The sequence below is a fragment of the Thermothielavioides terrestris genome, chromosome 5 (assembly GCF_000226115.1).
Source record: "Thermothielavioides terrestris NRRL 8126 chromosome 5, complete sequence".
NCBI lineage: Eukaryota > Fungi > Ascomycota > Sordariomycetes > Sordariales > Chaetomiaceae > Thermothielavioides > Thermothielavioides terrestris.
The window spans coordinates 1,042,330-1,065,507 of NC_016461.1; the positions used below are offsets into that span (position 1 = coordinate 1,042,330).

General features: G+C 57.2%; 5 protein-coding genes across 5 annotated transcripts; 4 read left to right on the forward strand and 1 right to left on the reverse strand.

The window, feature by feature from the left end:
- Positions 1–68: 68 nt before the first annotated feature.
- On the forward strand, positions 69–1,451 carry THITE_2055598 (uncharacterized protein; the record flags this gene model as incomplete). The annotated part of the gene is made up of 5 exons (XM_003656347.1): positions 69–297; positions 354–584; positions 642–709; positions 777–946; positions 1,007–1,451. 5 exons carry the CDS (start codon positions 69–71, stop codon positions 1,449–1,451), a joined length of 1,143 nt encoding a protein of 380 aa, XP_003656395.1.
- An 8,261-nt stretch (positions 1,452–9,712) lies between these two features.
- On the reverse strand, positions 9,713–10,040 carry THITE_157384 (uncharacterized protein; the record flags this gene model as incomplete). The annotated part of the gene is made up of 2 exons (XM_003656348.1): positions 9,713–9,956; positions 10,018–10,040. The coding sequence occupies 2 exons, from the start codon at positions 10,038–10,040 to the stop codon at positions 9,713–9,715; spliced, it is 267 nt and encodes an 88-aa protein (XP_003656396.1).
- A 3,461-nt stretch (positions 10,041–13,501) lies between these two features.
- On the forward strand, positions 13,502–15,455 carry THITE_2120943 (uncharacterized protein). Its single transcript, XM_003656349.1, has 4 exons — positions 13,502–13,725; positions 13,788–14,029; positions 14,103–14,873; positions 14,952–15,455. Exons 2-4 carry the CDS (start codon positions 13,886–13,888, stop codon positions 15,429–15,431), a joined length of 1,395 nt encoding a protein of 464 aa, XP_003656397.1. The 5' UTR covers positions 13,502–13,725; positions 13,788–13,885; the 3' UTR covers positions 15,432–15,455.
- Positions 15,456–17,250: 1,795 nt separating this feature from the next.
- On the forward strand, positions 17,251–18,888 carry THITE_2120948 (glycoside hydrolase family 5 protein). Its single transcript, XM_003656350.1, has one exon. It carries the CDS (start codon positions 17,557–17,559, stop codon positions 18,805–18,807), a length of 1,251 nt encoding a protein of 416 aa, XP_003656398.1. The 5' UTR covers positions 17,251–17,556; the 3' UTR covers positions 18,808–18,888.
- Positions 18,889–19,552: 664 nt separating this feature from the next.
- On the forward strand, positions 19,553–22,223 carry THITE_2120949 (uncharacterized protein). The gene is made up of 4 exons (XM_003656351.1): positions 19,553–19,735; positions 19,906–20,169; positions 20,255–21,006; positions 21,066–22,223. The coding sequence occupies exons 1-4, from the start codon at positions 19,649–19,651 to the stop codon at positions 22,207–22,209; spliced, it is 2,247 nt and encodes a 748-aa protein (XP_003656399.1). The 5' UTR covers positions 19,553–19,648; the 3' UTR covers positions 22,210–22,223.
- Positions 22,224–23,178: the final 955 nt, after the last annotated feature.

A 23,178-nucleotide genomic window follows, 5' to 3' on the forward strand; every position in this document is an offset into this window, starting at 1 on the left:
AAGCCAATCGAAGCATACGTCCGTCTGATGCAAGTTCCTGAGCGGCAGTCCGGATATCCAGCGTCACGATGTCTGCTGCAGCCACCGCCACCATCCTTGGCTCTCCCAGCTTGGCGTTGCCCGCCAAAGCCAGTATCGACATTTCGGCCCTCCTCCCTCCAGGCTTTCCTGCTCACCTCGAGAGTGGGCTGTCATGGACTGGATCCGACTTCAGCGAATCGTCTGACCACATTTTGGTTCTGACTGACACGCACCATGCTGAGATCAAGTCTGCTCTCGAGAACTTCAAACGAAAGTGTTACCCAACGCGTTAAGCGGCCTGAGTGTATCTACTTTGCTAACTGATTCCCCAGGCCTCGATCAGGACGGAGACCTCGTGGAGCCAGCCAACTTCCCGCTCCCGACCCTTGGCCCGAAGCTCAAGGAGCTCAGCCGCGATGTTCACGACGGTAGGGGCTTTTGCCTCGTCCGAGGCATTGACCCTTCCTCCTACTGTGTCGAGGACTTGACGCTGGTCTACTTGGGCATTCAGTCCTACATAGCCGAACAGCGTGGCCGCCAGGACAAGCGTGGAAACATGCTCGGTCAGTGACCATTGGGCTCGTACAACAGAGGCGGAAATATGCTGACGCTTCAGGCAGTCCATATCGTGGCGGATAATAGCACCCGGCAGGCCGCCGAGCATCACCGCCACTCCACGAAAGCAATTGTCAGTTTCAGGCTTCGTATGTGCTTCGCTCCAGAGCATAATCGCTGACGGAAACATGCACCTCCAGACCTTCCACAACGAGGAGTCCGGCGATGTCATCAGCTGGCTGACACGCAGCACTGCCGCGGCCGGCGGCAAGTGCATCATCGCTTCTGCGTACACTGTCTACAACGTTCTAGCGAGCACCCGGCCCGATGTCATCCGGACTCTGGCCCGGTCCGATTGGCCTTTTGCCATGTAAGCCAAGCCTGCTTTAGCCGAGACGAGGAAAAGGCTTCTGACCAGAGATGGTCGCAGGCCGCGGTTCCAGTGCCGCCCAATCATCTTCTACCAGGAGGAGAGACTCATCATGAACTTCGGCCGCGCCGCCCTCCTGGGAAGCGAGGCTCACCCCCGAGCTCCATACCTCCCTTCCCTGACGGCCCGCCAGGTAGAGGCATTAGACGCCATCGAGGCCATTGCTCAAGCCACTCAATTGGAGATTCAGACGCAAGCAGGGGACATGCATTTCATCAACAACCTGGCCATACTGCACCGCCGGGAAGGGTTTGTCAACGGAGAGGCCCCGACCGAGAAACGTCACTTGGTCCGCATGCGCCTCCGCAGCGCCGAGCAAGGGTGGTCTATCCCGCCAGAGCTCAAGGCGGACTGGGACGACGCTTTCAAAGGCACCGCAGCCAAGCACTGGCACGTTGAACCGATGCCCCTTTACTTCTTCCCAATGCGACTGCAGCCCAACTGAGGAAGCCCAGCAAGAGCCGAATTGCCCGCTCTCGCCGCGCTTGTACCTTTCCTTCGCTCCCCCTTTTTTTCTTTCCTTCAACGGCGTTTGTCTCAATAAAGCTGGGCATGGGAAACGGCAACCAAAAAAAGGATACGGCGGCGTTTGACTCGGCATCCGGTGCGATCTCGTTTGTTCTCTTTGGGCCCTAATAGGTATTTCTGTGAGTGGAGGAGCTGCAGGCTGTGTCGCGGATCATTCAGAAGTTATTTTTCTTCTTTCCTCTTTCCTCCGCAGCTACAGAAATCGGGTTAGCAGCAGCATACACTAGCACGGTTGTTCCAACATATATTTGGTACGACGTGGTCAAGTGGCGGTCCAATTACAGGATGGAAGATGCAGGATGCAGCTGGTGACGGTGGTTTGCGTGGTATGCAGTGTTGAAGTGGAGGAAGTGGTTGGGTGGATGGCCCCACAAAGGAGGTTCGCCACAAAGGAACCTCACAAGGTGGGCCCTCACACCAATCAACTAATTGCGCTGTGGAGTAGTTATCACTTCGATGGTGTGCAGATCGTGCCTCGTGGAGGCCGCCGCCGAATCAGCTTAGAGAGGACGCCGTGTCCTGCTCCTAACTAGGTAGGTAGTTACCGACTCGAAGTTCGAAAGTTCAGGTCAGATACGTGTTCGTTGTTTCTCCGGCCTTCACTTGAGTGGTCTGATGTCTTTACTGGTGGGCCGCCGGTTCGCGTCATGTCTGACAAACTCCCTACCTAGGTACCTAGGTAACAGTTACCTGACCTACAAAGTACACAAAAGCGGAAGAAGCGTGGCGATGCCAGCTATGTCGAGCCCAACAGCATCTGGCTGTGCAGTAGTTTACCCTGCACTATGTACTTGGGGTGCCCTGTTGGATCTGATCTGATAACGGATGAATTATCACGTAAGAAAGCAAGGAGTGTACTGTACACTACACTCCACTACTAGTGTACAGAAGAAGCACTTCCTTACCCCGCCCACTTGGTCCAGATCGAATTGGTGCTTGTCCAGATGTCGTTAAATCCGTCGTGTACGGAGTAGCGTAAGTAGGTAGTGTAGTTGGGCCCAAAGGCCATGAGGCTAGCGCAGGTCAGGTGCATCAGATCGCCCGAGCGGGGCTTTGGATCAACATTCGCTCAGGGGGTGACAGACACGCGGATCGGGATGGACGACTCCGCAGGATCCAGCACAACCGCGAAGATGTAACGGAATGGCTCTGTCTCGAGAAAACGAAGGTGAAAGAACATTGAGAAACAAGACCGGAAGCCAAATTCGTTTTTGGGCACGACATGCTGGGTGCTGTGCTCTCCCGGTCTCCCGTTCTCCCGGCCCCGGCCCTCGGCGCCCCGAGGTTACACCTCCGATCGGATCGGAGTGGGTCGAAACAGAGGCCCGGGAGGGAGGATCATACCTAAATTGAGTTAACTCCGGAGCTGCATGCAGTCGGTGTGGGGCGCACGTTCACAGCTCATGACCCCGACTCAGCACGCAGGCTTGCATCCACCTCCTCCTTTCTCGTTTTGATTGCGTAAGACAATGAATCTTCAATTTTTCTTTCCTTCGCACTCGATCATGACAACAATGGCAGTGGAGGTACGGAATACCTCGATTGAACTGAGGTACCCAGCCTCTGAGGTGTAAGTTCCTCTCCCAATTGGGCAGGTCACCTCCTGGACGGAGTATTTTTTGGTATGTACTTCCGTACATATATCAGGTAGTTTATGCACATATCCTGTAACGGAGGATACCATACTTTGTACCTATGCACGCAGCATTCTCCGGGGCCCGAGGCTCTGCCAGCCCGAATCAGACTCAGCCGATCAATCCCAGATGCGTGGGACGATTGATCTTCCGTTCCATGCTAACCAAGGTGCCTACTAGTGAACATACACTAATGTACTGCAACCCTACCACCTGGGCCCCTCCAAGAGGTCTGCCATGAGCCGAACCCACACCGCAGCCAGCGACGGCAGGCTGGGATGAATCAAGCCCAAAAGGAACGCCGGTGCCAACAATCCCAGAACCCAACAAGCTGGGAATTCTTGCGCGCCGCCCCTCCAGACTTCGGGTTGGTCGGTCAGTTCAGCGATGCGTGCTGCGGGAGGCAAACGGCTAGCTGCTCGCGGAGACACGACTTGGCAAAGTTCTCACTCGCGTGACTTCGTGCATCTGCACCAGCCCGTCGTCACACCGCTTGCTCTCGCAAGCGTTCACTAATGTACACTAGTGACGATGATCCCGCCGTCCCGACTGGGTGACTACCTTGCCTATTCCGGCCCCCAACACGCCCCTGGGCGAATCCGATTCCAGCTTGCTTTCCCTCCATCTTTGGCTGGAGAAAGTCCGGCGATGCTGGCCAACACAAGCGGAGAGGCGGAGTCCTTCACGGACTCATGTCAAAGCGTGCGCTGGCCGCAGGTTTTGTTCACTGTGTACGGAACTACACAGAAGGTCTGCTCTTCCATTCGTTGACCACGGAGTTCGCATCCCACTGTGCCGTCTAGGACGCACGCCGGGGTCTCGTGCTTAACTTAGGTACGGAAGTACTCATTTCCCCTCGACTCCCCCACACTCCCCCGCCCCCTCCCCCTCCACACCCCTTCTTTTTTTTCACTGGAAAAAAAAAAAAAAAAAAGAAAAGAAAAGAAAAGAAAAAGAAAAAAGAAAACAGGCATAATAAAGAAAAAAAGGGTTTTGGCTAGCTCATCGGCTCCGGGCCTCAGGCTTGCTTGGTCGTGCGGGATGTGGCTTCCTCGCAGAGCTGCTCCAAGGAGGATTTCGTTGTCCGCTGAGCTGAGATTTGCTTCAACCATGTTTCCCCGGTGTCGCTGCCGTAATTCATCTCACCGTCATAGCCATTTGATACGCATTCCGAATACTCTCACGGCTCACGGCTGGTGTTGTGGCGGTAACGTTGGCACATGGTGTCTCAGCAAGACGCGGAACTGAGCCTGGGGATATTCGTTGTCTTTAGTATCGAGCCACGGAGTAAAAGGGGGGTCTCGTTGAACTAGTATAACCCCGCTGCTGGTAGGGAAACGGTTGAGCGTTGGAGACACATCAAGGCGCGCCTCACAGCAGCAGCAGCATCTTCCCCGTTCCCTGTCCCTCCGCTCTGATCTTTCGCTGTCGAGGTCATCCAGTCTGTCAAACGCGACTTTGATGGCGGATGCGTTAGTCATGCATCTGGCGCGGAACGTTGAGAGAGCACCGGCAATCCTCGTTGTCACTTGGACTTGGCCGGCTTGATGCTCGCAACTCAGTTCCCTTGTGTCTTGAAGGAGCCGTTCAACGACTGCCTTTGGTTCCACCCGAATCTCTCCTGCTGGAGCCAACATCCTGGCCAAGCCAAGCCACATTCTCAACTCTAATCGATCACCAGCCGAAGAGAGGGCGTTTACTTCTGCTCATGTCCCTCGCCGAGACTCTTTGGGCCGCAGCCCAGCCTGCGGAGAGTGGAGAGAAGCATAGCATTTGGTCAAGGAAAGGGTTACATTCCGGGAGGCGTGTCTCAACACCCATTGTAGGCCGCTTCTGGCCGTTACTCTGGTCTGCGGTAGTGCCCCTGTGACTTGCCACGTATAGCGAAAGACAACCTGTCTTGCCCGTCACGCCCGTCAAACACGTTTGGCAATGCCGACTGTTGATCGGACCCGGGGTAACAATCTCTCTGTCTAGTCCTCGAGTCATGCTCATCACTCGAATGGACCTAACCTGGGAAGGGAGCGCATTAATTAGTGCATGATTCTGTGCGATCAGTACCCGTTCGTGCGCGGGTGAGGTGGCGAGTCAGGCAGATTTTCCGTCTAGACTACGTGACTCCTCGCCCGGGCATCCGAGATAACCGCTCACCCGGACCCGGAAAAGTCACTCCTATGGCTCTTATGCCCCGGCGGGGCCGGGCCGTTGCTGGAGATGCTACCTAGTTACCTTGATGGAAGGCTTGTCCGTGAACATAGCAAGTACGTGATAAACTGACAGAGTGGACTCTAGTCTAAGAGCAACCTGAGTCAGTTGAAGCAGCTTAGCTCGTGGGGTAGAGTGGATTGCATGGAGGCAACAGAAGCAATTCTTTAAGCTTTAAACTCGCCCTCTGAGTTAGATAATGGCCGAAGCAAAGCTCGTGATACGAATCGATTGCAAAAGATAGAAGGTCCAGACAGGGGGATATTTGGCTGCTATGAGACGCGTCTTTGAAAACCATGAGGAGGGAAGCACGAACTACTGGGCGGCAATCCCGAGTGCCAGTTTGAAGTCAGGCAGTCAGGCTGGGAGCGTCCTATCATTGCCGTCGCGGTCGGTTTGGACAGCGGAGCATTGGTCCATCTTTAGAGGCAAGGGAAACTCAGGTTGACCTCTCGAAGACTCTTGTATCGCTTACGAGGTTGCTGCAAAATTGAGAGCGCGGCGGCTTGAGTTTTGCATTCCTTATCCTCTTGCCTTTCATTCCTCTCCTCCTTCTTTCCTCTTCGATTGCCCCTTTGCTACATATGTAGGCATGTATTGGCGGTTGACCGTCTGTCCTCTTCCTCCTACCCTCGTCAGGATCTTCTGGATCTAGGCTATGGTCGTACGATCGTACCAAATTGCTCCTGTTCAGCATCTCTCTCAGGATTCCCAGAGTGGCAAATCATCCTTCACAAGGACCCCAATTTTCAGTGAAGCGAGTGTCGGGTGAGTGATGCTAAGCACTACCTGATATATGATGGGTGTGGTTGCTTCACTTCCTGCCAAGTACACCATAGCCACTATATTTGCGAGTATATTTGCACGTGTCTAAACGACGCTAAAAATGATAGCGGAGGAGAGTCTTCCCTAGCCTAGGGCGTATGCGGAAGTAGTTTGAAGCCGTTGACCTCCTGTGGTGGCGCTTAAGCCCGGTCAATTCCCGTTCAACCCTCAGCCTGCGTGCGCTTTGCCATGGTATGTTGCAGTGCCTTTGTTCTACATACTCGGTAGATACGACGCGGCGGAGAGCCCAGCAGGTTGGGGCGGAGACCGTCAGAACTGCGAGGAGCTAGGCAATAACCCCCTACGCAGCTCCAACGATCCTATTTCGAGGACGACGCTGTGGATACACCAAGCCATTGCATTGTGCTAGCCATGCGGTCTCGGTCTTTAAGCCAGCAAGGCATTCGAAGACTGTTGGCGTCCCTTAATAGCGGGATGGGAACGCACTGCGCCAACTGTCCCTGCTCTCTGCCGTGAGAACGCCATGTACGGATAGAAGGACGCTGACATAAACAGCCCTCATACGCGGCCCGTGGATTCACACCATTCATCTGTGCAAAATGACCGGACATGTACATCCCAGCACCGGGGGAGAAATTCTGTTCATCTCAGTCTTCGAACCCCATTCCCAAGGCTTGCCATCTACATCAAGATAAGCTTCTCGTGCGTCGTGCTCCCTCCGCGAGAGCTGGATTGTGCTCGTGTCAAGAGTATTCCCCAAATGATTCAACATCGGCATACCGCACATCCCGGGACCCAACCTCGCTCATGCGAGCCATCGGTTTCAGTACCGAGCACTCCGTCGTGTGGTCCTCATGGTGGAGCAGCAGCTCTCAACGACAGCGGAGGTATTGGCGCGAGTCTCAGGACGCCGTTCGACCGATGAGGACCGAAACATTCTGTGCACTGACATGGAACAACTGGCGCAGTAGCATCGATACCCCGAGTTGGGTTGTGATTTTCGCAGCGCAGCATTTTAGGCACAATCGGTACCAAACAAACGGCCGGGCCAGCGGCATCTCTGTGAGGCAGTGGCAAGCGCGGTTCCGGGGCCATGGTTCGGCTGGTTAGCCAACGTTCAAAATCTCATGCGTTCCCCTCCCGGGAGCCGGATGTGCCACCCGGTAGCCGGTGAGACTGGCGAGCCAATGGTCCTGGGTCGCGTAGCCTCAAAAAATAATTGCACAACTAACGTTCATTGGTTACCTACCGGTCCTACACAACATACTGTGGTATGTACATACGTGCACGTAGTGTACTGTGGTAGTATTGTGAAGGCCTGAAACGGTGATGGCGTCAGCGCTGCATGCGATGGAGCCAACGGTTTGGGAAATGGGGAACCAGCTTCGGGTGACTGCACTCCACCAGGTTGGTCGTGTTCACTAAGATACCTCAGCCAGGGGGGTCCCACGGTACGTGATGTCCGCACGAAGACAGCTGTTGTTGACGCGAACCCGCAGAGGTCGGCGAGTCTGCACTCTGGAGCAAAGAAGGGAGATCCTGTCAACTACACATAAGGCGGTCCTCAATTGTGCCAGCAACTCGGTGGAGAAGCCAGACTAGAGGAGAGAGACGCCAATGTTCATGAATATCCACCGGACAATCTGTCAAGAAAGCGTTAGTGATGTACACCTCCACCGGGGTTACAAACCGCACAGCCCAGGGTGTGTGCCAGGGTGTCAGCCAGGGTGCTGACAAGGTTGGGAAGCCACACACGATTTCTTTTTCTAAGTCACTCTTCTCGCAATTTCTATTGGAAAATACTTCTACCCAGTTGCAACGGCATTTGGCAGAAGGTTGGTTGGCTACGCCAGAGGTTTGGCTATTATGGCTAGCACATTCGATTCTAGGAAGTTTGTAGTTATGCATTGAAACTTGGGCGGTACAAGAAATTACCGATTCTCCTACTTTGTTGGCCTTGTATATTGTAGCCCCTTGGGGTGGCACCCTGGCCGGCACCCCGGCTGGCGCCCTGGCTGGCACCCTGGCACACACCCTGGGCTGTGCGGTTTGTAACCCCGGTGGAGGTGTAGTGTAAAGTTCAGAGTGGAGTGCTCGAAGATGCCCCCTTGTCTCACCTGGGCGGGACCCTGAGGGCCAGTCCACGAGGCACCAGGGGCGCTTCAGGGACGGAGCTTCTTTAGCTCGATTGCCAAAGACAAAAACGGTTAGTTACGCCTCCCCTTCCGGCCCCTGCTGGTCCCTTGGCCACCATCTCGGAGATCGAACCGAAATCTGTTTAGCGCAATGGCCTCCCCTCTCCCCCCACTCCCAAACTGCTCGAAATCTGATGGCGGGGTTGCAGAATCGGGAAATCTGGGCTCCCCCATCTGTCTCATGTCGGAACATTGGCCACACGAGAAGGAGAACTGCACAGTACGGGTTGGACAGAAGTTACGTACTTTCAGCACAGGCCACGATGCACACAACACAGCAAGATCGGTTCTCAAAGTGACCACCTTACACTACCTGACCTTACCTAGGAGTAATGGCTGCTTCACAAAGCGCCCAGTACGGGAGGCTGTTCCAAAATACCTATGCAACTGACGAGCGGGACATTGAACGGGTACGTGTACACTACGCTGGGCGAGGCGTTTGTCAAAGCCGTCCGCAGATCATCGCTGTTTCGGACCGAAAGTTGCTCGAAATTGCCTCGCGACACACATACCAGTTTCCCCTCGACGCGTACACTAGTGTAGCCAACGATGGTTAATGCGATCTGCAGGGACAAGATGCGCTGCAACCTGAAGGTACAACGTATATGAGCGAGAATATAAGGTAGGAAACCGCGAGTACGGTTGGATGTCCATACACTAACTGTACGCACTGCCTGCTGTCCATCCCGCCTTGTGCCGGGAGACTGACAGACAGATCTGACTGTCTGTGCGAGAACATTGCGAGATCCGTGTCAATGCATCGGTTCCCTGCCGTACTGTGTAGTTTGTCCATGTAACCATACGGCGATGCAAAGTGATATCAACTTGTTGAGCTCGGGATCGAGGCAGCTCACTGTCCCCAACGGTTTCGACGATGGGCCCGCGAACCGTTGCAGGATGTCTTTTCCTCTCTGCACCTCCCTGCGCCAGGTTAATTACACAGTACTTGGGTAGGATCATGAACCCAGCCGGAGCAGTCGGTTAACCGCGTGCATAAGCCATTATGTCAGCAACAAGGCATTGTGCAGATTTCTGCAATTTTACCATATCTCTGCACAGTAGTGACTGTGATGGGCGATGCAGGAGGCAGGACGCGCGAAAAGACGAACCGCGGGACAACGCGATGATAAGTGAAATGGAATGGATAACTTTTCCTCGGGGAAGACTGTGCGGGCTGATGCCGAGAACAGTTGGCTCGCACTGTCGCGTCTCTCCATTGACCCTGCCAGCTGCCTTGCAGTTTCGTGATGCGAACAACTGCAGTCGACTTGGTTGCCGATGAGGACAAATCTGCAGTAGTATTCCGTGCACACGGTCAACGCTGGGGCGCTCGCTTGGAGACGTGGAGCCCGCTCTCTTCATTGATGCGGGAGCGGGACGTTGAAAAGCGAGGCGCTGGCGTATGTAGTGTAGGTTCGCTGGGTCTTCGAGAAGCGCTGGGGTCCAACGGGAGGCTGGTCGGGGTTTGTGGTGGCTGAAGCCAAGGCTCGGTTGGCGTCCAGACTAGCGCAAGAACCGATGTTATGTGCGATCGGAGTTGGTGGCCGAAGCGTGTCTGAGAAGCCCGGATGTTTCACGCTGTCCCCCTGCGTGGCGGGGATGCTTGTTGTTATCAGTGATGTCGGTTTCGGCCACGAAAAGCGTCATTGCCAGGCGGAACTACCAGCCATCGCCGTCGTCCGGCATGTCTCGCCGAGCCGGATGACCGGGAATGTCGTGCAGCCACCGCCACGTCCCCGCGGCGGTCGTGCCTTCTTTTTGGGACCCCTCGACCCCAACACCAACACAGCTATACCATGTGTGTAAGGATTATTGCTCGGCAGAGGGAAGATTCATTAGATCTGCTGCCACTGCCGGCTTCGTGCAACACTGGTCTCCCGTCTTTGGCTGCCGCTGGTACTCTCCGGATGCCGGATGCGAAGATGGGTGCGTGCATTGTGGGATCTGCTGGCCTCTCCACCTCTCATCAAGTCGTGCGCAGGTCGACGATCCCCGGACGCAGACCCCACGACCTGGTGCAATGCGGAAACAGGTGCTGCGCATGCATACTTTGGCGAAAGTCTTGGAAGACTTGGACTTCTTGGAACCGGGCTGACAACTGCAATGCACGGCATGCCAACGGAATATCATGCCGTTCAACTACCGGTAATAAGGGAAGTAGTACCCCAGCACCCGTTACCTGAGCGTATGGATTACACGCTCAGTGCATCTATACGGTTGTCCTGTCCAGAATAACTGAAGGAATTCCCCCCGTTGTAGGGCAGGGCCGGCCTGCTCCTGGAAGTTACACCCCACCGAGCGACGGTTGTGATCACTGTTGCGTATCCGTTCAACGTAGAGCGCATGTGTCTGGTGTCCTGTGTAGAGGAGCTCCGGTCTTCCGTGCAGCTGTTGTCAAAAAGCTCGCCTTTGGAGCGGAGCAGTGGGTTGAGTAACTTGAGTTGTGATCGTCAAACCTAAAATGGTTCAGCATTAGGCGCAATTCTTTGACCCTCCATCCGGACAGAAGACAGGGCATCCAGGAACAGCTAACTGCAGTGCAGCCAACGTAGTGTCTTTTGTACACTACACTAGGTGCAATCTCGCATTAGGGGCGCCCAACTGGGAAGATGCTTGCGAGGTGCGTCAGTCTCCGGTGAAAGCAGCCGAGTCATGCTACCCGCCGGGGATCTGACATACATACATACCTGCCTAATTTGGTGTGCGCGTGGTCTAACATGGTCCTCTCAAGATTCAGATCATCGTGGGATTGCCCTCGCACATGGTTGAGGAGAGGCGCTCAAAGACTGAACTTCTTCCAGCATTTTACACAGTGCGGGTATAAGTACGGTATTGCCTTGTACTTCCGTACATCAGAACGACTCACTATACACTACATGGAGTTGCGGAGAACAGCTGAGAGGTAGTGTACGGTGAGCACACACTATACACTACCCGGTTGACGAATTGAAGCAGATGGCTTCTCTGCGTTAATTTAGAATGGAGCCTCCAAGCTCCTCTCCGCATCTTCGCTGGGATCAACCTATATCTGGGGTTAAAGGGGATTCCGGGAGCGCCTCCACTTGGGAGCTGACAACTCCCGCCTGAGCAGTCAGACCTGGCCACAGCGCGTGGCTGGTCCATCCCACTTTCAACGGTCGCATGCATGACGGGCGCAGGACCAGCTCCCGGAGGTCCTGCGAGGCCGGCGGTGGGGTTATCCCGCCTTCGGCAGAGGCAACGCGGCGTCGGATCACCTCGTGCAGCAGGCGCTATCCTTGGCGGCCACAATCGAAACCAAGCTCATGAGCTGCTGTTCATACACTACCATAGTGCCCCAGTGCCCATCGCGGATGACCGCAGGTAATGTACATACATGCAGCTCCGGGGTTATCATTGCCCTTTCTAGGCAATTTGTTATCACTCACGGCTATGAGAAGTGCGCTGCGTCCTTTTTTGAGTCATTCCGTAATCCGTGCAGTATACGGAGCACACAGCAGTCCATGCATGGAACCCCCGAGCCGAACACCGCAAGGGTTGCACTGCGTGTCGAGTCCGTCTGTCGACAAAACTCGAAGTGCGACATGGTTCGTTCGTTTCCGAATCTGTGCACGCAGAGGAGGTGGGACAGACAATACGGAATAGGTCGAGGTCCAAGTCTCGTCAGCCCTCCTCAGAGGCGTTCCGCATTACGCTACACAGGAGTTAATGTTAAGCTACCGCAGTACAGCAATGGTTAATGCTTGGTCCCGTGTGATGTTCAAGCGGGCGGCACTGCCCCGGCAATCGGCGACGGCATCCTACCAGGCCGCTGGGCCACCGACCATGGGAAGGCAACCTCATCATCAAGCGCCTACGCATGCGAAACGGCGCTCTTCGCGGGCCGCGTGATGGTTGCCGGACAGTGCATACACTATCCTCCGTTCTCTCGTGCGCTGATCCGGACTTGCTTGACGCAACTGTCGCCAACTTGCCAGCGCCCATTCGAGAAATGAGACAGTGCGAGCGCCCCATCACTGTGTACCTAGTCTAAAAACAACCTGACGTTCGAGCTCGGCACGAGGCTGACCCTGGCCGGTCCCCAAGTGAGCTGAGCAAGGACCACCCCTGTAAACCGCGGGAGTGGGCCGACCACCCAGGCAGCCAAAGCGCCCCCCCAAGGACATGGTTGCGGCTTCCGGCCGCTCCTTGCATGTCTTGGCCTCCCCGTCAGCCCCGCCTCTTTCCTTGTGCGACCGCGGCTTGTGTCCGTGATAGGGCCGTCAACTGGGGGCCGAGTCTTGCCTCCCCAATGAGAGCTCGCCGTCGCCGGATCCAACCTCGGGTCACTTGCGACTCTTGGACAGCGAATGACAGGCCAGCCCAGTTACCACCCAACCACATCCCCTTTCTCCAAGGCAATGAATGGATCCAGGGTGCAACCTGCCATCGGGAGCACGCTGGCCAAAACGGTTGGTGCCCGGTCTGCTCGGCGGTCCACGCGAAATGGCTTGGGTCCACGGAAAATGGCTTGGTTCGCGACCAGCCGCTCACCAAAGGAGACCCGGCCGTCCCCTCCGTGGGCTCGAGGGCATGTGTCGTTATGTCGATCTGGAATTGTATCCGTACACTACACTATACTACACTACCGCGCCAGAGCGTCCTCCGTAGTGAGCACGGAATCCACGAATGGGTACGGAATAAGGCTGTCCATACATATTGTGCCCGCACCCCACCTCGCCTGCTCCATCGTCCCTGTCCCTCGTTTCTTGCTCACCCCCTTTTTTTCTGGTCGACCTCGACCGTCGAATTGCCGTCGGTGGCGACCGTCTCGAATTCCCTCCTTGTTCGAGACCCCGTTCGTCGTGTTGCAAATTCATGCACTCCCACAAACGATCATTTTGAACCCCGTGAAAAGCGACGCCTTGATATCGTCTTGATATTTTTTTCTTCCCCGGCCAGAGACGCCGGATCGCTACTTGATACTGACTCGCTCCCCGCCGTTCGGCGCCAACACCCGATCAGAGCCCTGTGAGACCGGTCGCCGAAGCTCGAATGGGTACGTGACTCCGCATGTGCGCGCACACTTGGTCGACGCAGTCGTCACCGACCGACCGAACTTCCCCCCTGCGACCATCCACAACGCCTGGGCCGACGGGGAAGACGAACTCTTCGGAACTGGATTTCGAAGGGCGAGCGGTTTTCGAGAACTCGCATCCGATCCAACGTTGTCCGTGATCAGGCCGTGACTGCGAAGCACCGAGCTCAGCCCTGCCGTGGTTGTACGCGGAGGCGGATTCGATTGTCTTGCAGCCACGACGGACAGCACGGCCCCAAAGCAAGATGTCGTCGAACGAGACGTCAAACTGTCCAAAACCCTTTCTCCAGGACACCCTCTTCACCAATGGCGGCTGTAAGTTGAGACGGCTGCAGAACTGCACGGTTGAAGCAACGGCTGCTGACGCCACGGCACAGTTGTGGACGGGAGAATTTGCGAAACGCTCCCGAATGGGGTCACCTGCTGCTTGCCTTGTCCCATGGCGGACTGGGGCTATCCGGATAGCTTTAAGACCATGTCCGCGGCGGCGAATTGGGTAGCTGTGGCAAGCACGGTGTGCTGCGTCTTCCTCCTGCTCTCGTGGGCCGTCCTCCCGGTCGACAAGACGTATAGGCATTATCTGAGCATCTGCCTCACCATGGGCGTCGTGTTTATGAATGTATGTTCTCTGCCGCCTCCGCGCGCTTTCCGACTAAGCGCGATGCTGACTTGAAACTTCCCCGCCGCTTCAGCTCGGCTTCGTCATCCCCCTCGCCGGCAACCCGGAGCAATGCTACGACGCAATCACGCCGAATTCGATGAGTACGAGCCCGATGTGCGCGGCCTCTGGCTTCTTCCTCATCCTCGGCGGCTGGTCCGGTGTGCTGTGGGTCTTTCTCCGGGCCCTGTCTCTCCACCTCCAGATCTGCTGGCAGTTGGTGGTCGGGCGGAACTTCATGTTCTTCTCGCAGGTTGTCGGTTGGGGTGTCCCAGTCATCGGCGTCATCCTTGCCTTCGTCCTGAGCGGCGTGTCGTTCCGGTTCGGACAAACCTGCCATATCAACCACAAGAACAGCCTGGCCGACCTCTGGATTCCCCTGCTGGTCTTTGCCGGCTTGACCATCATCATCCAGTTCGCTACCTTCGGCTACTGCATCAAAGTCTACCTCGCCTCGCTCTCGGACAACAGCGCCACGACCGAAGGCTCGAACATGCCATCCTACACGAACAGCATCCGGACCATGACCCCGAAGCAGGCCTACCGCCGCGTGCGACGCGTCATCGCCCTCCAATGGAGAGGCATTGTCATCGTTCTCATCATCGTCACCGACGTCATCCTCTTTTCGATCGTCTTTGTCTTTGAAGACAACACGGTTCAGGCTGTCAAAGATGATGTGACCCTGGCGGCCCCCTGGATCTTCTGCCTGATCGAGAACGGGGGCAATAAGGTGCCGTGTCTGGACCTGGCCAGCTCGCTTGTCGTCGGCATGCCGACCATCGGCGCCGTTCTGTTTCTCCTTGGGGTAATATCCCACGGACCCTTCTCCCCCCCGTATTGCTCAGGAGGCATGTTTTGCTAACCGTTCTCCCCCGCTGAGCAGATGAACGGCATTTGGCTTCTCTTCCTGCTCGGCCGTTGGTCCATGGTCACGGGTTGGTGGGACCTGTTCGTCGAGCTTCCCAACCGGAACAAGAGAGAGTTCGTCTCAGTCGACGCGCGGCTGGATGATCTCAAAAAAGACACACGTTCGTACGAGATGCTGTCCCGGGACACCGGGAAGACCATGGACGAATCAGTAACACCCTCCGTAGAGACTCCGATCTCCCCGACACTCGCGAGGTCGACGGCGGGGAGCCCGATGGCCCCTGATCGCTACCCGGCCAACAACGACGGCCGTCGGACTCCCGACTACTTTGGAAACACGGCCCGCTACCACGCGCCGGCGAGGTCGTTTTCGAGCCCACGCCCGCCGCAGACCACCGTGACCTGGGACGCCCGGGAGACGTATGCGAGACCGACCTCGCCGCCGTACCGGCAGCAGGACAGATACGTCAACCCGCTGGGTATGAACCGGATATGATGGCCATGACGAGACACGAAACCCAACACAACCATCTCACACTCACTCTCACTCTCCTTCCACTTGACCTTCTTCTTTATAATCAAACTGGGCGGCGACATGAAGCCCGTTAGCCTCACTTCGATTCGACACATAGCGACCTCTACACCCGAAGGCTTCGCGGCCATTTGTATCTATGGCGGCATTCCCAGCGGACGCGCAGTTTGGCGCTCGAGGTCGGGGGAAAGCTCGCAGCAGCCCAAGAATACCCATCGTTACCCTGTTTTCCCTGGTCAGCGGTTGCTGCCATCGTTCCGGTGACCGTTTGAGCTTGTGATATTTTCGTCATTTGTGGTGGGTGGAATTTTCAGGGGAAAGGGTTCAAATAATTAGATTCGGGGATCAAAAAAAGGAAGCTTCGGAGACAACGTGGGGCGCGGAACGGACTAGAGGGATTTTTTGGCGAGCTGGAGAGAGTCGGATCGGCCACCAAGCCAGGAGATGTTGCCCCCAAATAATTCCGTGGCGTGTTGTGGGAGTTACGGATGCCTTATACCAGTACCTGAACCGGCGGAATCGCCGGATGCGGTGTGAGTGGGTCGGCTGGGTGTCATACCGCCCGGTGGACGGCTCGGCCTCCTTCTTATTCCGAATGTTTTTGCTCTGTTGTACGGAGCGTACATACAACAGAATTGAGTTGTGTCGTGTATATACGGGAGCTGAATCGCCGACGAAGTTTGGTGGCAGTTAGCTGGCAAGGGTATGAGCGTTGCATATCGACGTGTCCGCCGTCGTTGTCAGACTGTCAGACTGTGATTGGTGGTTAACCAGGCGGGGGAGAGCCGCGACTTCCGGAGCTTCCGGCCATGATGCCATGCGCGAGGCCGAGGCCCCAGCGGGCAGGGGAGGGGAGGAATGATAGACATCCGGGCGAGCCGGAAGAGACCGGTTCGTCGGCCAGATTTTCTACTTCGTACATACTCAGTTCATTGAGGTATTCTCTCGTTTTGCAGACCTCGTCTTATATGTGCATACTCCGTACATCAGGTAATTAACGTAGGTAACCAAATCAGACCGCAATGCCCTGGCGTTGTTGGTGCGGTGAGAACGGCCGACCTGGCTGATGGTTGTGTGAAGGTGGTCGCGTGCTTGCGCCCGACAAATTGCCATTGGCTGGTTTTCGGCCCATTGCCCTTTCTCGCACAAGAAGACCGCCACAGCACGCATGTCTCGTGCCGCTTTGCAGAATTCGAGCAGCGCATTCATCAAGTTGCCCGATTGTCCGAGTGGAGCTGTGCGCCAAGACGCCCCCCTGGGCTGCCCTGGACGGTAGTATAGCTGGCTGCAGCCCTGTGCTGAATTGGGATCCCGCCGCTCCCGGCAGGTGGAGACGCTGCATCGGGAAACTTTGGGTCCGGCTCTGACCAGTCACTTGGCCGCCCGCCAGCAGCATGGTGTAAGCGGCTGCTTCTTTGAAAGGCCAGATGCCTGGATATTCCCTGTCTCCGCATGGTGTTCGTCCGATGCGCGAAGGAGCGACTGCCGTTTCTCTGCCATTGTGTATATAGATTGGGTGCCCGACCTCGCGAGCTGACGGGCTGCCGCCGTTGGAGCTGTGCCGCGGATTCCTCGAAACCTGACCGAACGGCCCGGGTCGGACAGCAGCCTCTCCCAAGCTCGCGAGAATGGATGAGATCCGAGTCCAGCGCCAGTGGATGCTGATGCCTATTCGAGTCGAACAAACAATATTATTATTATAGCTCCTGAATCGTCGGTTCCCTCGTCGTCCAGTTTTGTCACGACCTAAGTCTTCTACACGTCACAACCTACACGGTACCTACGTAGCGTTGGGATCTCCCAAGCCGGCTGGGGCTGAACTGCTTGCCCCACCTGGGCCCCGGGTCAGGTTACCTTAGCAGCTCTTAGCTGCCGCCTCAGGCGGACACCTGCACCGAGGATGCGCGGCCTGCCGCTGGGCAGGCAGCAACTAGAGCTGCCAACCTGGTCACCACCACCACAACCTTCACCTCCAACTTCCCCACCACCATCAAGACCACCGTCGCCGATTTCGCCCGAGGTATTACCACCACCACCACTAAAACCGCACTGGCGACGTCGACTACGGCTCCCCACGAAACGACAACCAATGATTGTCATCCTCGTTCTCCTCCTGGCGGCGGCCCTGCTCACCTACTTCTTCATCTCAGAAGCGACCCTCTCGGCCCCCTGGAAGCCCGACCCCTCGGCCCGCCTCTTCGCCCAGCGGCCGTTGCCCCCGCCCCTCGACGACACGTTCCTCTCGTCGCCCAAGTACACCCTGCCGCTGCGCACGCGGGGGCGCGATGTGGTCGACGCCAACGGCCGGCGCTTCAAGCTGGCCAGCGTCAACTGGTACGGCGCGTCCGACGAGCTGTTCGTGCCGGGCGGGCTGGACGTGCGCCACCGCGACGACATCGCCGCGCTGATCCGCTCCATGGGCTTCAACTCGGTGCGGCTGCCCTACGCGGACGAGACGGTGATGGCCAACCCGGTGGTCGCGCCGCACCTGCTGAGCGCGAACCCGGACCTGGTGGGGAAGCGGGCGCTGGACGTGTTCGAGGCGGTCGTGCAGGCGCTGACCGACCAGGGCATCGCCGTCATCGTCAACAACCACATCACCAGCGCGACGTGGTGCTGCGGGGCAGACCCATGCGATTCCGGGTGGGCGAATGATCACCTGCCCGCGGTGCTGTGCCGGGTGAGGCAGACCGAGGAGCAGTGGGTGCAGCACTGGGAGGAAGTGATGGGCCGGTTTGTGAAGAACCGCCTGGTGATCGGGGCGGATTTGAGGAACGAGGTCCGGGGCTTCTGGGGGACCATGCCGTGGGAGAAGTGGGCCGCGGCGGCGGAGAAGGCGGGGAATAGGCTGCTGAAGATGAACCCGGATTGGTTGATCATCGTGGGCGGGACCGAGTCGTGCAACGATCTCTCGGGGGTAGCGAGGCGGCCGGTGGTGCTGGACGTGCCCGACCGGGTGGTCTACTCGGCGCACGTGTACTCGTGGAGCGGCTGGGGCAGTCTGGGAGGGAGGTATTCCAAGCGGACGTACGCGAGCTTTGTCCAGTCGATGCGCAAGAACTGGGCGTACTTGGTCGAAGGCAACATCGCGCCTGTCTGGGTGGGCGAGTTTGGCGCGCCCGACAAGCCCAAGCGGGGGGACGCCAACTACTGGAACAACCTGATGCGCTACCTCAAGACGATCGATGCCGATTTCGGGTACTGGGCCATCAACCCGAGGAAACCAAAGGACGACGAGAGGGAGACATACTCGATCCTAAAGGACGACTGGCTCACGCCGCTGCTGGACTACCGCATGAAGGACATGACCGAGATGATGCGGGCCGGCAGGAGAAAATAAGGGCAGAGGAGGTGTGTTGTCTCTGTGTGTGTGTATGTGTGTGCCGGTGAATGGGGGCATGCTCTTTGGTCTCATGCGCCTCTGCTCTGGCCTGGTTCACGTTTTTGGGAAAGCATCCTTTTTGAGCATCAGTACTGTCGTCGTTCCGGGGCTTTGTTCACATGGAGTTGGGCACCCTGGCTTTCGGTGGCGAACTCGTATTCACAAGACCTCTCCAATGGAGTACATCTGGCGGTAGGCGGGCGTTGGAAATAGAAGATACCCTGTACGTCCTTCCCTTAGCATCACGATCAGCTACATACGAGGAGTATTCCATATATCGCCTTCGGAATTTGGTGCATGTGCGCACGTGCCTATTCCATACCATACATTGCCTACCCGCCAACATGCCAAACCTGCCCAAGGTGCCTTAGCTACCTCCTATGCTTGCAATCAGTTAGAGACCGAAAATGCTTCCCGGAGTCGGTCGTCTTTTCAGGACCCAATCGCTCCGCTCATACTTGGTAGGAATACCAGACGAGGCTTTGTGCCTCGGTGACGTCTCTCCCTGCACTTCCACGAGATAACGTAGAGGCCCCACCTTCCCAGCTTCTCCGTTTATCGATAAGGCGGCCTTCAAGCGCGTTGGGCATCTCAAGAGTGGAGGGATGATCCGATTGCTCTTCGCCTCCACCCACTGCGGAAGCCGTTAGTAGTAGTACCAAGTGAGCAGCCAACTATCGCACAACTCATCCTCAACTCGCCGGCTTCATGGTCTCGCCTAGCTCGCACCCCCGTCTGCCCCTCAAATTATGTCCCGCGCGCTTTTGGTAACCGACGGATCGGTCAAGGGAGCGTGATGATGGATTCCGCTGCTGCAGGCGTCGCGGAAGGCGAGGACGAGCTCTACGTCAGCCACACCTGCTACGCCCAGTCAGCTGAGAGCAGGGTAAGCACCCACTATCTCACCAGTCGCTACCCGAATCTTCGTGGGGTATCCCGCCCCGTTGGGGAACAGATACTCGTGAGCCAAGCGGCCGCGGCAAGCCCGGGCTGTCTGGCCTGCCTCACGCGTTCGAGGCGGGTTGTCCCTGGCTAACTTAGCTCACATCTGGCTAGTTCGGCGAGCGTGTCCTCGATGACCTGAAGACCTTCGTGTTCCAACCGCCGCATGATGCCTGGATTCCCGTTCTCGACCCCGGCGACGTGGACGAAGAAGACGATGATGCGGAGATGGACTTGGACGTGGGGTTTGTCGATCTATACGATTCCGACCCTTCCACAGCCCACGTACTGGAGACGGATCCCAGCCACGCAGAACAAGGGTTTCCGAGAATTGCGACGCTGAGGAATAATCTGACGGCCCTCTCACAACGGTACAACGTATGTCTGTCCATGCATATGTACAACTCCCGGATCGAAAAGCTGGTGTCCTGGGCGGCGTTGACTCTGCGGGCTCTCATCACAGCTGTACTTTGCGGCGTACCAAGACAGAATATATGTCTACCAGCCCCGAAGAAGCGCGCCGCGTATCCTGCCCTCCCAGTCCCTCATTCTCCAGCCGCGACCTTCCAAGTACGCCGACTTCGCCGGGGGCGCGATAGACCCACGCTTCCCCCACCAGGTCAATCACATCATCGTCGGTAATCTGGGCCTCCTCGAGATTGTCCTGCTCGCTTATGATGACGGCGATGTGATTGCTTACTATACGCATGCGATTGTGCGCTGTATCAGGGCGAACGCCGACGACGTCCGTCGGGGCGGCGCCCGCACTCGCCAACCAGCGCATCCGAAGCCGTTCTTCCACGAAAATGTCGGCAAGTCGGCGTGGGGAATGGCCATCCACGAACGATCCCGACTGATCGCCGTCGGCTCGAACCTCCACGAGGTCACCGTCTTTGCGTTTGCGCTGAGCAACCCGACCACCGTCTATAACTTCCCGGATGCGGACCTTTCCCCCAGAACCCGATGCGGTCAGACGGCCTTAGCCCTCGAGAAGCACCTGCGGTCCAGGACAAGGACTTGGCGAATCGTCCTGCCGCTCAGCCATGTGGGAGACAACATTCCCAACCTCGCCTTCATGGACGACGAGGCCGGCGAGGCAGACAAGGTTGTCGCCATTGACGTCGCGGGCAATGTCTGGCTCCTCGATATCTGGAAACTTGGCACACCGCCTCTCCTGTGGCCAATGGCTGCCCCCCGGGACAACGTGACGGGCAGGTATGGTACTATCGTCTTGGGAGTGTTTCAATCGAGTATCCAGGCTGACAATCCTGCAGGGCCATGGGCTGGGGCGTGCTGGTTCTTCCGGGTAGCAGCTTCAGGTCGGCCAAGACGGTCTATGACTCTCTTGGGGTACCCGGAGGTGAAGTTATTCCCGGCACAAGAGCCGAGGATAGCAGCAGAGTCTGGTTGGATACCACGTGTAGCCTGTACTACGTCGACGGGCTATCGCCGAGTGCCAAGCACGTGTTCCGCCGAGGCTCTCGCGCCGAGTATGCGAGAAAGCACGCCACCAACCTCGAATATCCGGGAGATGACTTTGATGACCTTGAACCTGCAACCGAAAGCGAGAGCGAGGTGGAAGGTGAATCCTCCGGAGCTTCTGCTGCAGTTGACGACGCGACGGGGGACGGGGCGGCATCCTCTCCGGCAGCCGGTGGCCGGGGAGATCGGCAGTGGACCGCATTGTCCGCCTATCGTGGGCCTTCGGGCACCGACCTTGATGACATGGCCGATGACATCCAGATGGGTCGATGCATCATCCCCCTCTTTGGAGAGACGCCAGCGCTCGACGGCACTGTCTCCCAGCATACGGCCTTGACCCGCCGCTCTTTCCAGCGCCAGGGAAGGACGAACCATGTCGAGGTCCGCGCAGCCCAGTTTCCCGCCCACACCGCCAGGAATCTCTGCCTCCTCCGCACCTCCCAGACCGGCATCGAGCTGCTGCCGCTCGACCGCGATGCGCCCTGCATCAGCTGCAAGTACGTGCTCCCGTGCCACCAAGACGGCAGGGCGTCCGCCCCCTGGGACCTGCACCCTGTGTACTCGCAGCGGGTGAGCATGCTCATCCACGTGCCGGAGCTGAACCTGGTGGCGGCTGGCTCGCCGACCGGCCGCGTAGCTCTCATCACGCTGACACGGACGGCCAAGAAGTTCTACATGACCAAGCTCCGGCGTGGCTTCCGTGTTGAGTGCGTGCTCCCCCGCAAGTCCGACAAGAAACTGCGGCCCAACTGCACGCTGATCGGGATCGCCATGTCGCCCGCGCCCCATCGTCAGGCGAAGGGGCTTGAGCTGCGTCCCGGCGGGAAGAGGACGCACCCGACCGTGTACAGGCTGATATTGCACTACAAGGACCACAGCATTCTCATGTATGATGTTGCGAAGAGGGGTAGCGGCTGGGATTTGACGGTGTTTTAGGTGTCTATCTGAGTTGCCGTGGCTTGCGTTACGGAGGACAGCATCGAGTCGGATCGCGGCTGCGGGCGTGTGGCCACCGCGGGCTGGCTCTTGGGGAATGTCGTTCGGTTTCTGGTGTTGGGGTGGTGTTGGGGGAGTTCACGAGATACCCGCCATCCATGATACGGGTCAATTGAGGCGTTGCTTTCCCGGCGTTCTGGGCTTTCCAAATTTTTGGTCTCCATTTGGCATTCTTTCTCCCTGACGGCTGGCTTGATCTCACGCGCATTTGGGAACATTGTGGAAGGCGGGGGGGATATTGGCCGGCAATGCGGGTGGTCGGCATAGACTGCTAATGAACTTGATAAATTTTTTCCGGGTGCTGCTGAGAACCACCCGGGGCCACGGGGCCGGGGAGGGAAGGTGAAGGTGGGATCCGAGGCGGCGAAACCTCATTCATCCTGCGGCCGGGCTGATGGCTGCCGGGTCTAGCGAAACAGACTCCAGCGTTGTTTATGATGTGAGCCCTTCAGCCTGATACCGCCTGAGAGGTGCGTCATACCGCAGCCTGGGGGGAAGCTCGACCCTCGCACTGCGACTGCGGGTATCAGTGGCTGCTTCGGTCTCACTTCCGGCGCATCACGACAAGCTTCGTTATACATGGGCTGGCTCGATCGGAGGATACAGGAGGGGAGGCTGCTCATCAAGTTGGAGCGTTGGGGAGTGGCCGTGGGTGGTATGATGTGTGTGAGCCGAAGGGGATATGGAAAGGTCGTGCGAGGGTAGATCGGGCAGAGCACAGCATTAAGCACAGCCAAGACATCCCACGCATTTCGGACTGGATCAAGATCGAGGTCACTGGCACAGCGTCATGTTTAAGAGAGGTAGTAGAGAGGACAAATTTCCCATACAAATGGATGCCTTGCGTTAACGGGACTAGTGGAGCGGTACATCTCCGTAGTCCCAGAGAGCAAACAGCCTCCAGTGGCT

Excerpts from the sequence above, each read along its gene's own strand:
- THITE_2120943 (XM_003656349.1), top strand. The coding sequence starts at position 13,886 with ATGTCCGCGGCGGCGAATTGGGTAGCTGTGGCAAGCACGGTGTGCTGC. Across the intron at positions 14,030-14,102 it reads TGGGCGTCGTGTTTATGAAT|CTCGGCTTCGTCATCCCCCT; the intron begins GTATGTTCTCTG and ends CCGCCGCTTCAG. Across the intron at positions 14,874-14,951 it reads CCGTTCTGTTTCTCCTTGGG|ATGAACGGCATTTGGCTTCT; the intron begins GTAATATCCCAC and ends CCCGCTGAGCAG.
- THITE_2120949 (XM_003656351.1), top strand. The coding sequence starts at position 19,649 with ATGGATTCCGCTGCTGCAGGCGTCGCGGAAGGCGAGGACGAGCTCTAC. Across the intron at positions 20,170-20,254 it reads CCCTCTCACAACGGTACAAC|CTGTACTTTGCGGCGTACCA; the intron begins GTATGTCTGTCC and ends CTCTCATCACAG. Across the intron at positions 21,007-21,065 it reads CGGGACAACGTGACGGGCAG|GGCCATGGGCTGGGGCGTGC; the intron begins GTATGGTACTAT and ends ACAATCCTGCAG.
- THITE_2120948 (XM_003656350.1), top strand. The coding sequence starts at position 17,557 with ATGATTGTCATCCTCGTTCTCCTCCTGGCGGCGGCCCTGCTCACCTAC.